This window comes from Mobula hypostoma, chromosome 1 (assembly GCF_963921235.1).
Source record: "Mobula hypostoma chromosome 1, sMobHyp1.1, whole genome shotgun sequence".
Taxonomy (NCBI): Eukaryota; Metazoa; Chordata; class Chondrichthyes; order Myliobatiformes; family Myliobatidae; genus Mobula; species Mobula hypostoma.
This window is the reverse complement of record NC_086097.1, coordinates 38388584-38403366: the sequence shown is the minus strand read 5'-3', so window position 1 is coordinate 38403366 and position 14783 is coordinate 38388584. Positions and strand designations below refer to the sequence as shown.

General features: G+C 40.6%; 1 protein-coding gene across 3 annotated transcripts in view; it reads right to left on the bottom strand.

Moving 5' to 3' along the window:
• Positions 1–14783, bottom strand: part of LOC134345709 (echinoderm microtubule-associated protein-like 5) — a 188807-nt gene that overhangs the window by 21416 nt on the left and 152608 nt on the right. Inside the window, exons 28-31 of one of the 3 annotated variants that reach the window (XM_063046827.1) lie at positions 13543–13638; positions 10148–10226; positions 7243–7372; positions 4581–4679 (exon numbers count right to left, since the gene is read on the bottom strand). In XM_063046827.1, coding sequence (XP_062902897.1) covers positions 4581–4679; positions 7243–7372; positions 10148–10226; positions 13543–13638 — 404 coding nt within the window. Of the gene's footprint in view, positions 1–4580; positions 4680–7242; positions 7373–10147; positions 10240–13542; positions 13639–14783 lie in introns of those variants that run through there. The other 2 variants (XM_063046813.1, XR_010017752.1) reach the window with 2 other exon arrangements.

The following is a 14783-nucleotide window of genomic DNA, read 5'->3' as shown; positions in this document are numbered from 1 at the left end:
TCTGTTCTCACACTCCTCTCCTCTCACTAGGTCCTCTGTTCTCACACTCCTCTCCTCTCACTAGGTCCTCTGTTCTCACACTCTTCACTCACAAGGTCCTCTGTTCTCACACTCCTCTCCTCTCACTAGGTCCTCTGTTCACACTCCTCTTCACTCACTAGGTCCTCTGTTCTCACACTCCATTTCACTCACTAGGTCCTCTGTTCTCACACTCTCCACTCACTAGGTCCTCTGTTCTCACACTAGATCCTCTGTCCTAACACTCCTCTCCTCTCACTAGATCCTCTGTTCTAACACTCCTCTCCAATCACTAGGTCCTCTGTTCTAACACTCCTCCCCTCTCACTAGGTCATCTGTTCTCACACTCCTCTCCTCTCACTAGGTCCGCTGTTCACACTCCTCTTCACTCACTAGGTCCTCTGTTCTCACACTCCATTTCACTCACTAGGTCCTCTGTTCTCACACTCCTCTCCACTCACTAGGTCCTCTGTTCTCACACTAGATCCTCTGTCCTAACACTCCTCTCCTCTCACTAGATCCTCTGTTCTAACACTCCTCTCCAATCACTAGGTCCTCTGTTCTAACACTCCTCCCCTCTCACTAGGTCCTCTGTTCTCACACTCCTCTCCTCTCACTAGGTCCTCTGTTCACACTCCTCTTCACTCACTAGGTCCTCTGTTCTCACACTCCATTTCACTCACTAGGTCCTCTGTTCTCACACTCCTCTCCTCTCACTAGGTCCTCTGTTCACACTCCTCTTCACTCACTAGGTCCTCTGTTCTCACACTCCATTTCACTCACTAGGTCCTCTGTTCTCACACTCTCCACTCACTAGGTCCTCTGTTCTCACACTAGATCCTCTGTCCTAACACTCCTCTCCTCTCACTAGATCCTCTGTTCTAACACTCCTCTCCAATCACTAGGTCCTCTGTTCTAACACTCCTCCCCTCTCACTAGGTCATCTGTTCTCACACTCCTCTCCTCTCACTAGGTCCGCTGTTCACACTCCTCTTCACTCACTAGGTCCTCTGTTCTCACACTCCATTTCACTCACTAGGTCCTCTGTTCTCACACTCCTCTCCACTCACTAGGTCCTCTGTTCTCACACTAGATCCTCTGTCCTAACACTCCTCTCCTCTCACTAGATCCTCTGTTCTAACACTCCTCTCCAATCACTAGGTCCTCTGTTCTAACACTCCTCCCCTCTCACTAGGTCCTCTGTTCTCACACTCCTCTCCTCTCACTAGGTCCGCTGTTCACACTCCTCTTCACTCACTAGGTCCTCTGTTCTCACACTCCATTTCACTCACTAGGTCCTCTGTTCTCACACTCCTCTCCTCTCACTAGGTCCTCTGTTCACACTCCTCTTCACTCACTAGGTCCTCTGTTCTCACACTCCATTTCACTCACTAGGTCCTCTGTTCTCACACTCTCCACTCACTAGGTCCTCTGTTCTCACACTAGATCCTCTGTCCTAACACTCCTCTCCTCTCACTAGATCCTCTGTTCTAACACTCCTCTCCAATCACTAGGTCCTCTGTTCTAACACTCCTCCCCTCTCACTAGGTCATCTGTTCTCACACTCCTCTCCTCTCACTAGGTCCGCTGTTCACACTCCTCTTCACTCACTAGGTCCTCTGTTCTCACACTCCATTTCACTCACTAGGTCCTCTGTTCTCACACTCCTCTCCACTCACTAGGTCCTCTGTTCTCACACTAGATCCTCTGTCCTAACACTCCTCTCCTCTCACTAGATCCTCTGTTCTAACACTCCTCTCCAATCACTAGGTCCTCTGTTCTAACACTCCTCCCCTCTCACTAGGTCCTCTGTTCTCACACTCCTCTCCTCTCACTAGGTCCTCTGTTCACACTCCTCTTCACTCACTAGGTCCTCTGTTCTCACACTCCATTTCACTCACTAGGTCCTCTGTTCTCACACTCCTCTCCACTCACTAGGTCCTCTGTTCTCACACTAGATCCTCTGTCCTAACACTCCTCTCCTCTCACTAGATCCTCTGTTCTAACACTCCTCTCCAATCACTAGGTCCTCTGTTCTAACACTCCTCCCCTCTCACTAGGTCCTCTGTTCTCACACTCCTCTCCTCTCACTAGGTCCGCTGTTCACACTCCTCTTCACTCACTAGGTCCTCTGTTCTCACACTCCATTTCACTCACTAGGTCCTCTGTTCTCACACTCTCTCCACTCACTAGGTCCTCTGTTCTCACACTAGATCCTCTGTCCTAACACTCCTCTCCTCTCACTAGATCCTCTGTTCTAACACTCCTCTCCAATCACTAGGTCCTCTGTTCTAACACTCCTCCTCACTCACTAGATCATCTGTTCTCACCTCCTCCTCTCACTAGGTCCTCAATTCTCACACTCCTCCTCCTCTCACTAGATCCTCAATTCTCACACTCCCTCAATGTGGCACCTTGTCTATAAAATCCAAAAGCACTACATCTATAGGTTCTCCTCTACTGACTGTTTGCAATATCTTCAAAGAACTTTAGCAAGTTTACTAAATATGCTTTTTCTTTTATAAAGCCATGTTGGACTGAGTGAAAGTGCTGTATGAAGCAGCCCCTAATCTACACTGAGTCACACCGATGTAGAGGAGGCCGCACTGGGAGCACCAGATATAATAGATCACCCTGACAGACTTTCAGGAGAAATACTGCCGCATTTGGAAGATCTGTTTAGGGCCCTGAATGGCGGTAAGGGAGGAGGTGCAGGGGTTTATGGCAGGTGTAGCATTTAGCACAGTTGCAGGGCTAAGTGCCAGAGGGAGATCAGTGGGGAGTGGCAAGTGGACAAGGGGGTCACGAAGAGTGATTACTGCAGAAAGCCAGGGGTGAGGGAGGGGGGCTGTAGGGGAGAAGTTGGGAGAGGGAAAGCTGTGCCTGGTGGTAGGAATCCACTGCAGATGGCAGAGCTTGCATGGAATGGTGTGCTAGATACAGAAGCTCATGGGGTGGTAAGTAACGACAACGGGATCCCTCTATCCACTCTTGTTATCTTGGTGGAGGGACGGGTAGCCTCATCCTGAGAACAGATGCAGTGGAGGTGAAGGAAGCAAGAGAAGGGATAGGGTAGGAAGAAGTATGGTCGAGATGACTGTGAGGGTCAGTAGACTTTGTCTCCAGAGATGGAGACAGAGAAGTCAAGAAAGGGGGCAGGATGGAAATTGTTGGAGAAATTGATGAGCCCAGCATGGGTGCAGGAAGCAGTACCAATGCAGTTGTAGTGTAGAAACACTTTGGGAATGTTGCTGGTGTAGGCTTGAAACACAGATTGGACCACACAGCTGATGAAAAGGCTGGCACATCTGAAACCCTTGTGAGTGTCCATAAGTTGGCTACATCTTCCGCCTGGAGAAAGTGGGAGGAGCTGAAAGTAAAATTGTTGAGGTTAAGAGCAACACACTCAAAATACTGAGAAACTCAGCAGGTCAGGGAGGATCTATGGAGAGGAATAAATAGTCGATTGAAAGGAGTATGAAGCCAGAATAAGGTAGGGAAGGGGAAGCAGTACAAGCTGACAAGTGATAGATGAAACCAGGTGAGGGGAAAATGGGTAGGTGTGAAGGAGTGGGGTGGTTAGAAATAGGGAGCTGATAGGTAGAAGGACTAAAGGAGGAGGAATCTGAAAGGACAGGAGATTGGACCATGGGATAAATGAGAGGAGGAGGGGTATCAGAGGGAGGTGTTTGGCATGTGAGGAAAGGAGAAGGGGCGAGAGGAGTCAGAATGGGGAATGGAGAAAGAGAGAAAGGGGTGGATTATCTGAAGTTGGGAAGTTGAGGTTAAGTACCAGTTTTGCCAGAAGGTGGTGGTGCTGGGGGAGGAAAACTGATTACTGTTATCAGTAAGAAGCAGAAAACCTTAAGGCCTTCCTTGTGGGAGATGGAAATGTACAGGGACTGGATGTCCATGGTGGGTAGGGTCAGTCAGGGTACTGAAAGTTGAAGTGATGGAGAGAATGTGAAGTGTCACGATACAAGTTAGAAGAAATTGAACCAAGGGGCACAAAATGGAGTTGAAGTTTGAGAACACAAGTTCAATGGGGCAGGAACAGGGGCATTTAGGTTTGTGGATCTTGAGTACGAGGTAGAATCGAGCAGTTTGGAGTACACTATGTAAAGTAGTTATCATACTGTCATACCCTTGCTAAAGTACAGAGAGAGAGAGAATAAATGGGTAACTGTAGACCATTTAATCTAATTGAGGAAAAATGGTTAGTGATTTAGAGAAGTCTAATGCAATCAAACCAGGTCAACGTAATTTTCTGGAAGGAAAATCATTAACGATCTGTCATTCTGGCAAGCTTACTGTTTACCATTTTCAAGGACAATATCCTTCATAATTTTTAATGGGTTGTTTTGCACATTTCTGGTCAAACCAAGTTTAGTTCTGCTCTCTTATGCACAATGTAATATGTTCGGTGAAATACTTCTTTCAGAAGAAAAAGTACTGTTTTGGTCAATGTGAACTTGATGTTTTGGCAAATATTCCTGCACCAACAAAACACACCATGGGAGAGATTGGTACTGATAAATTTATACTATTACTTTAATACATACCTACTTGTCCCGTTGCAATTATCCTTTGAAATTTGGGATGCTGATTAACTGTTAGACACAGGATGTCATCTGTATGTTCAAGATAAAAAGACTGAATACCTAAAGAACATTTAAAGTAAAAGGATTTATAGTTAATTAATGTACTTCTTGAGACACAAAAAACAAAAAAAAGAGTCAGGAGAAACTTCAACTCGAACTTTTTTTGTTCAATTTCTCACATTCCACAGTAAATAAAACTCCTTAATTATTGCTTTTTCATTCATCACAAAATTACTGGAGCCAAACAGCAACAATATAAACAAATGTTTAGTGACAAATTTTGAGAGTTAAAAAGATGTCAAGTTCTAAGTTGCTGAGATATTAATGAGGCATTCCTGCCTTGATACCTGAATTTGCTGTTAGAAAACCTACTCTTTATAATTCACCTTATGGACATATTTCATCTCAGTTCATGCTGATTTCAATACTGGCACTCTATTCCAAAACCTTTCTACAGGGGCACAATTGAGAGCATCCTGACTGGCTGCATCACTGCCTGGTGTGAGAACTGTGCCTCCCTCAATCGCAGGACTCTGCAGAGAGTGATGCGGACAGCCCAGCGCACCTGCAGTTGTGAACTTCCCATGATTCAGGACATTTACAAAGACAAGTGTGTAAAGGATCGTTGGGAACCTGAGTCACCCCAAACACAATCTTCCAGCTGCTACCATCTGGGAAACAGTACCACAGCATAAAAACCAGGACTAACAGGCTCCAGGACAGCTTCTGCCACCAGGCCATCAGCCTGATTAACTCAAGCTGATTTGAGTGTATTTTTATGTTATATTGACCGTTCTGTTTATTATAAATTACTATGATTTCACATTGCACATTTAGACAGAGACGTAACGTAAAGATTTTTACTCCTCGTGTATGTGAAGGGTATAAGAAATAAAGTCAATTCAATTCAATTCTGTACTGAGGATTCTCCCTAATGGTGGACTCCATAAAGTATAACTGTGCTGTTACCCATTGCTTCAGGATTTAGACAGTTCTATAGCAGCACCACCACCATCTCCACAGACTCATTTGAAATCCCTTCCCTGCAAAAAGACACAACCATGTCTCCTACACCCCATTTCAGCTCAGTACTTCTGAAGAACATTTTCAGCACCATAGTCCCACTGCCCTAACAACTGCCCATCAGCTTATTTACTCATGCTGGGGTTAGGGTACATGCCTTCAGTTATAGGTTGCCCATGTTTCTATGGACATCCACTTTATCCACCAAGACTGAACCACGGGCAGACCACAAGGCTGAAATTACCACGAGGCCTGCCCTTGGACCAAGCTGCTCTTCCAGTGTGTTCCAGGGTCAATGTTTCACTGGGAGGAGGACAACTCCCACTTTCTCAGCTCCATCTCATCGAAAGTGGGGCAGATTTGTGGGGCTATCTTGCCTATTCCTCAGTTTTCCCAGTAAGTCCTTTATAACTGGCAAGACTGTTCTTCCAACCAGACCCACTTTGACATTACAAATGTTTAAAAACACCCCGGAAAGCACTGGAAAATAAAATAATAATACTAATAATAATAATACTCTACAAAGCATATACTTTAAAGCAATCAAATATATTTAAAATTCTGTCTGTCTAGGTACCATTTAATTTAATTTAAAATTACCAAATTAAAAAGATCTATTTATTGTTCTTGTGATAGATATCACCCTGTTGGTTTCAATGGGGCTGTTTATCCAGGCTCAGTGGGCAGATTTCCCAGGACAAGTGGTGGAAAGCATTTGGAAGCTTGCACTATCTGCCTGGATTCACCACATGGCTTCAATCACACAGGTAGAAGATAAAACCACCAGCAGATCTAGACTTCAGGACTTCTACAAAGAATGATGCTGAGGCAGAAGATTCTGATTACATTTCAATCATCTTCTCTACACACCTTTCATGGAGTGCATGTCAAGAACTCCCTAGCAGTGACATTAAATGTTGCTAAAGGGCACAGAAATACAATGCACAATTTCTACTTCTTAAGATAAAGCATCTTGGTTTAAAGCATTTTGTCCATACTATTCTGCATTTGTGCTAAAGTAAGATCCACATTCTTCAGGCTTTGGCAATATTTACACCTATCAGACAGTCGGAATGAAGTTGACAAAACTTCAATAATAACTAATTCTGAGCATCTTTCATGAGAAATTAACACAGAGTTGAAGGAGCATTTACTGCAAAGTGTTGATTTCAAACAGATATTAGACACCTGATAGTTAATAACAGGCAATCACAATCGAATGAGATACAGACATTGATGAATTGCTTAAAGTGCCACAACTTATATCAGACCTCAGTGATGGCATCTATAATAACAATGTTTGCTGTCTATGATAACAACATTTGCTACCTGTGACAACGATGCTGTCTTCTCTGGTCCCAAAGATATTTAAGGTCATTATTTTTGTAGAATTAAGTTTTCTATAATGTGCTCGTTTAAAATTGTAGGACTACATTTCTTTAAAAAATGATCTTAAATCATAAACCCAACCAAATTCCATTTACATTATTGATCAGCTTCAAATAAATGATTCACCCTTTTATAAAAGCCAAGTGTAACCAATTGATATTTTTTAAAAAACACAAAACTAAAATGTATTTCAAATAGAGAATTATTCTACCTGTGGCAATGTTGTGGACAATTCCAACCGATGCTGTGTGATAAATGATATCAATACCATCATTTAAATAATGTACATTGTTTCTGCAATCATTACCACGATATCCAAATGCCAAAACCAGCGTGAGGTCCTGCCAAATAGAAGAATGTTATTAGAAAAAGCTGCCTGAATATATGAAGGAAAAGCATTCAAAATCTCAGTGTCTCACCAATATGTTTTCTGAGAAGATGATCATCAGCCCCCACAACTGTTTTCATATTTTATGGTCTCAGTTTCTAAATTTAAAATATATTGAAGTCGGACTTTTTAAGCTAATCTACAAAACAGTGTGCATCATGTAAAATCAAAAGAAAAATTCTAAAACTTGCCAACAATTAACTAAAAGTTAAAAACCAAAATTGTGAGGCTGAAAAAGTATTCATCTCCTTTGTAATTATTGCACTAACTTTTCTCCAGTACAATGCTGTATATTACCGTACCAACTCGCTCAATCCGTTGATGTAGAAAATTGGAGGATCACCTGAATAAATCCCTCTCTCTCTGTAAGTTTCCAACGGTATGTCAGCATAAGAGCCGGGACCAACAGGCTCCAGGACAGCTTCTTCCACCAGGCCATCGGACTGATTGATTCATGCTGATACAATTATATTTCTATGCTATATTGACTGTCCTGTTGTACATACTATTCATTACAAATTACTATAAATTGCACATTTAGACAGAGATGTAACATAAAGATTTTTATTCCTCATCTACATGGAGGTGGTAAAAAATAAAGTCAATTCAATTTTCAACAGAACAAACCAAAATGAAGACAAAAAGGTATTCAGGACAAATCAGGGAAATGAGAATAGAGAAGCACAAATCTGGGGGAGGGTACAAGATCATCTCGAGGACACTGAACATACCTTGGAGCTCAGTGCCGTCCATTGTGAAAAAGCGGAAAAAATATGAAACCACAGCCACACAGCTTTAGGTCAGGCTGCCCCTCTAAGCTTAGTTGCTGAAGAAGAAAGGCACTTGTAAGAGAGGCTACTGTGATGCCAACAGCCACTCTGAGTGAGCTGCAGAAGTCAGTGCCTGCAACTGGAGATGAAGTTCGTGGCTCCACAATCTCCAAGGCCTTGTACAAAAAAGGGCATTTATGGAAGAGTGGCAAGGAAGAAGCCCTGGCTTAAAAGAAAGCATATCCTTGCCAGTAAAGACTTTGCAAAGTGTCACTTAGAAGATACTGCAAAGATGTGAAAGGTCTTGTAGTCAGATGAGACTAAAGTGGAACTTTTTGGCCTGAACACTAAGTGGTACATGTAGTACAAATCTAATACTCTGCATCAGCCAGGTAACACCATCTGTACTGTAAAGTATGGTGGAGGTAACATCATGCTACGGGAATGCTTTTCAGCAGCAGGGACTAGAAATTTGGTCAGGATTGATGGGAAGATGAACGCTGCTAAATAAAAGAGATCCTGGATTAAAATGTGCTAGCCTCTGCCAGAAAGCTTAAACTGGGGAGGAAGTTTGTCTTCCAGCAGGACGTCCCAGGCAGAGTTCAGACCATAACATGATCAGACATCTCTAGCAAGGCCTCAAGATTGCTGTCCACCACCAGTTTCCAATTAACCTGGCGTGGCTTGAGCAATTTTGCAAGGAAGAATGGGCAGATCTCATTGTGTAAAGCTAAAAGAGACATCCCAAAAGATGACTGGTTGCAATTGCTGTGAGAGGTGCTTCAACTATGTACCGAGCAAAAGGGAACTTTTGAACTGCTGACATTTCAGTTGTTGAATTTTTAGTTTTTCATGCTTTACAATTTCCCTGTTGTTTGGGTTCTACAATGAGAAAAGGAACATGTGATTCACAAATAAAAACTCTCAGTTAAATTGATCAAAATCCCTGGTTGTAATACTCATTTATATGAACAAAGGTTTGGGGGCTGAATACTTCTACAAGGCACTGTTGATATCCACACAGAGTTGGTCAAATAATATATGTGTGCTCTACATACATAGTCTGAATATCGTTAATTTGTGAATGAGAATGGGAAAGGGAAACTGAATTTAATCCCCAAGGAAAATGTTTGCAGATACTAAAAATGTGAAAAGCTGGCAACACTCAACAGTTCGGGCAGCATCAATTGACAGAGGATCAGGGTTAATGGTTCCAGTCAGTAACTTTTCTTTCCGACTGCACACAAGGAAAACAAGAGTTTTACATGATAGTGGGACGGGCATTATAGATTTTGTTTGTTTTTATTTTGATCTTCAAAAGGTGAAATTATTAATTGGCCTGTTCACCTGTTAAAACTAATAAATGCACCTCACAATGTAAATAAAGATAATGGATTTTCTTTGATGGTAAATTAAGAAAAACTTGGTGTGAATTTTCTTAAGTTTTAGGATCAAAATGAAGATATTTCCACTTCCATTCAATCCCCTCCACTCCCAACCATGATTCACACACACACACACACTCCCTCTCTCTCTTAACTCACTTACTTATTCACAACCACTCAGAAAGTTTGCTCTTCTACATCTCCGGGATTTTTGTTTCCTGGTAGTGCATTTCTATGATAGGGGCATGGTATTGGCGCTCCCTGCCCAGGCCCTTTTTACATGGCTACTTTTCCTGGGGTTGTTCACGATTCAGAGCAAGTAGAACCATGCGTCACTTCCAACACAGAGGCGCGTATGTTCTTCCCAGGTACTTGCAATTCTTCAAACTCTTCAATTAAAATTCTATTGCTGTCTGACCAGATCCTAATCACCAGCAACATCACTTGTTTCTCTTCCAAATCTCCTATAATTTATTCCATCTAACCATTGAAAGATCATGAACAAAGTTTCTCCAAAATTTTCATTTAGAAGGTGTGAAAATCCAGATTAATTGCTCATTTTCAGTCACATACCTCAATAGGTTTCTTTTTCTTCCCAAGGTTATTGGTTTGTAGTTTCTCAGGCTGAGGCAGAGCCCTACTAACAGGTGGTCTGAAACAAATAACTGTGAATAAGAAAAGCCTGTCTGTCACCCATTCCAGACTTCAATAAATTTAACTTGTATACCAGCAAACAAACGCAATTCATTTTTTTCTTCAATTGTAGATAACTGAAGGCTTTACACTGCAAAACTAAAATTGCACTGGAAATATGGGAACAATTTTGTGATGTGCACCTTTACCCCTTATTTTTAGATCTACAAATGAAGTTTTCCTGTAATGGAATTTGAGTCTTTTTATTTCAAAATTAGTCTCTGTTTATTATAAAAATATACAAAGGAAAAATAACTGCAAAAAATCTTCACATTCACGGCTGCTACATTCAGTAGTAATAAATTTTTTAAGGGAAATCATAAAAACATAAGAACAACAGAGATTCAAGGTTTTCTCAATAATTGCTCCGTGTCCACATTGACACATTAAATTTATACCGAAAGGGCCAAAGAAAAATGATATTCATTTTTTTTAAAGTTGTAATTTGTTATATTTTCTTATGCAAAAGTGAATCATGTCACTCATTTTCATAAGCACCTAATTTACTACAATTAGTCTTTTTTCCCCACAACCACAAAACCAAAGCACCAGAGAGAATGTAGTGGAGATTCACTAGGATGTTGGCTGAGCTGGAGCATTTTAGTTATGAGGAGAGATTAGAGGGACTAGATTTGTTTTCCCCTGGAGCATAGGAGGTTAAGAGGGGACACGACTGAAGTATGTAAAAGTATGAGTAGTGTACACTTCAGGAATCTTTTCCCTTTATTGGAGGTGAGTAAAGCTGAAGGAAACAGATTTATGGATTTGGGGATCTGAGAGGGACCTCCTTCACCCTGAGAGTGGAAGTCTTAGGTTCCTCACCACCAGGTTCAGTAACAGTTATTACCCTACAACTAATAGGATCCTTCCTAAACCTGCAAAGGTAACTTCATTCACCTCTACTCTGAACTGATTCTACAACCACTTTCAAGAACTCTCTACAACCCAGGTTGCCAGTATTATTTTAATTTGCAGTTTATCTTCATTTGCACTTTGGCTGTTTATCAGTCTTTAACTGTTTATGTATTGTTTTTCGTAAAACTCCATTGCATTTCTTTTTTTCCTGTAAATGCCTGCAAGAAAATGAATCGCAAGCTAGAATATGATAATGTACTGGATATGTATTTTAATAATAAATTTGCTTTGACCTTAAAATGCACTGTCAGAGAGAGAGAGAATGGTGGAAGCAGAGTTGCTGGCAGTATTTAAATCACCTAGGCACAGGAGGCTACAGACCAGGTTCTAAAATCTGAGATTAATGACTGGACAGCATGGGTGTGGTGGTCTGAATGGCCTGCTTCCATTTCTATAGCTTTATAATCATCCTTGTTCCATTTACAAAGCAGAGTTGAGTAAAAATGGAGGCTGAGGCTGCTTTTTGGTCAAGAGAGTCATTCTATCATCTGCAAGTATATTTTCCTAAATTTGAAGGCAATAAAACAAAGGAATCAAATTTAAATTACTTTCGCTGAAAATGCAATATAGACAAATTCAGATGGATAAATTACTCCAATCTTCTTCTACTATTGCAATGTAAATCTATCAACCAGTGCATTTAGTTTAGTTAAGATGTATGCTTTCAGATAGCACTCCAGGCAATGCCACATTTACGTGCATAAGATATTTGCAAACTCTTAAAAATATAATTTGCTACCATCCTGGTACTCACCCATTTGTTCATGTTATGACTGATGTGTGGAAAATGATCAAATGCAAATTCAGGTAGTTAAAATAGATTAGTACAATTTGTATGGGAAGTACACAATATTATTGAATACACAACATACTTCCTTTAAAAATATCTTCTTCATTTTCTCCTTTTGGATGCCTTGTGTGGATAGACTAATTTGATTAATTGCTAATTAAACCATCCCAAAAATACTTAGCAGAGATCACATAGCTGTAACCTTAGAGAAATAATATTTAGTATTTTATTGTCCTGAATTGGAGATTAACTTTGAACAACAAAATGCTACAAATAGTATACTGCAACGACTTTCGGAAACATTTAGCTGGAGGGACTATGAAGTTGGATGTTAATAATACAGGGTCCCCGGCACCTGCCTAACGTAGGGTCCCCAGCACAAACGTCAGGCCCACAGCCAGCACCTTTCTTCAAGGATAGACTGTGTGGGGATTGGCCCTGTGTGTTCGTTAGTGATGGGTAGAAGGTAGCCTCACAAAAAAAAAAATCTGCCTCATTTCCTTTAAACTGCGTTTTGGACAAATCTCAGGAGCAGCAGACAGGATAGATCAGGCTGACTCAGAGTGTTGTTTCAGACTAAAGGGTTCTATTACATGATATCATGGAGAGCGCAGACTCCTAAAGCAGAGCTCCACAGCTCTGCTCAACAATGGATTATATTCTTATTTATACCCCAGGCGTACGTGACAAGAAGCACTTAAATCTGAAAAAGGAGGGAACTTCAACTACAACTCATTAGAATAGCGAAGTTGCACTATACTGTATGTCCCTGAGCAGTTATACGTTTTCTTAAGTGGTAGTTCTCAGGACAAATATATCAGGCTTTCCCAAGTGCAGACATGTGATGATGCTTAGAATAAGGAAGCACAGACATAGTTATTTTCCCATCCCATCTACAAAGCACATTTCAGTCATGCAGTGTACATTAGCCGCAGATAAGTGAATACAGACTTTGAATTCACGTACTAGAAGGAGGTCATTAACCCCTTAATGTTCGTCACAATGTCTTACTATTTTTCTTCTACAAACTGTTCGCTGCCACTGAGATTATATGAAGCAGCCCATGTGGCAAATCCACTGTAGTGCTTTGTTTTTGTGGTTTCCCCACTGTGAGGGGAGGGGAATTGCCGCAGTTTCAGGCTCCGAACGAACAACCCAGCACCTTTGGAAGTGGTGAATCATTGCTTACAACGTCAGGAATATTGTTCATATGGAAATCCCAAAGGTTTTACGTAGCGAAATGTAGATTACAGTTATTTTACAAAAATATACGGGACAAAGTGTTTGGATTATAATTCAAACTAATGTGACGTGTTTTGCATGGACTACTATGACTGAGGATGCAAAGCTGTTCGTTTGTATTAGTCAAATACAATCCCTGATTCCACATCATTAATTAGCAGTATTTAATGATGTGTATGGTGTGGCTTATTTAAATGTTTTTAGTTATTTCATTATGTGCTTCATTAGATTAAACTAATATGCAAATTACATATGTTATTTTAGACAGCTGAACATCAAAGTAAAAACACAATACAAAAAATAAATAAAGAATGAAATATATAATTACCTTGAACCCCTTAACAGGACAGCCGCAGCCAAAAATAAATGTAGTATATTATTAAATGATATCATCAAATTTTCAATTAGAAATTCATATTTATAGCTGCCACGACAAATAGAAATTGATCAACTCAGAAACAAACTGCTCAGACTTGAAGTGCTAAATTGAGAGCATTTGCCAGTGAATTGAGACTTTACTGTTAACCACTAAAAATGGTGGCAGTGACTAGAGTTTTCCTATTGCCGCTGAAATGTTTGGGACACAGTCCAGCACAAAGTCACATTCATATGTCAGTCAAACAATGAACAGCACAGCAAATGTACCCGTCTTTAAATTCCTGAACTTAAGCATGCTGAGTTAAAATTAATGTTAGATTTATAAACACAGAGGTGGTAAAAGAAGAAAAGATGGACAGGCTACAACTTCAGTACCTCAGAAAGAAAATCTCTCAGAGTAGTCAGTCATATATTTTTACGTTTACAGTTTTCTTCTTAAAGCACAGTCACTCCCCACTGATCCCACAACTGGTGGCAATTGTCTAATTCCTGCACAAGCTCATTTTCCACTGAGTCCATTCAACAAATATAATCTACTGGAAGAAATCAGGCTCCTGCTCAAGTTCATTTTCAAGGCAACATTTACTTTTCAGAAAGGGTTGCATTAAATGTGAATAATAGCTGAGAGTTCATAGGAAATGGGTAAAACATACAGAAAATTATATTCACTCACACGAGCTTTTAATGATTGGAGATCAGAGAAATCAAAATATATTATGGTCAATATTTAAAGGAAATGGATTGTGGATGCTGTCATTTAATAGCAGGAACAGGCAATCAAATTCAGTTTGGGTTGCCAAAAAGCTTCAAAAATTGCAGGTGCAGTTATTTTCAACATACAAGTCATGCTCTGATACTTCAGTAATGTATTTGAATACTTGAGGACCTGGCCCATATAGAACAGTAGTTGGAACACCATCAGAGCTGCCTAATGATTGATTGGAGCCATGTTTCTAATGCAATTATGCGTGAGCTTTCAATCAAGATGCTTCCTGTCTGAAAGCTTTCTGGAGCTGATTCTGCCCATTTTTCACAACCATTATTTCAAGGGAAAAATATATTTCATCAGTTGATTTGAGAAGCCTCAGCAATGAAAATATGGAATCCACATCTTGTTGATGTGGATTTAATGTTTCAATTACAGCCATTTAACAAAACTATTAACTTTAAAGTAAGTAAAACAGACTGGCG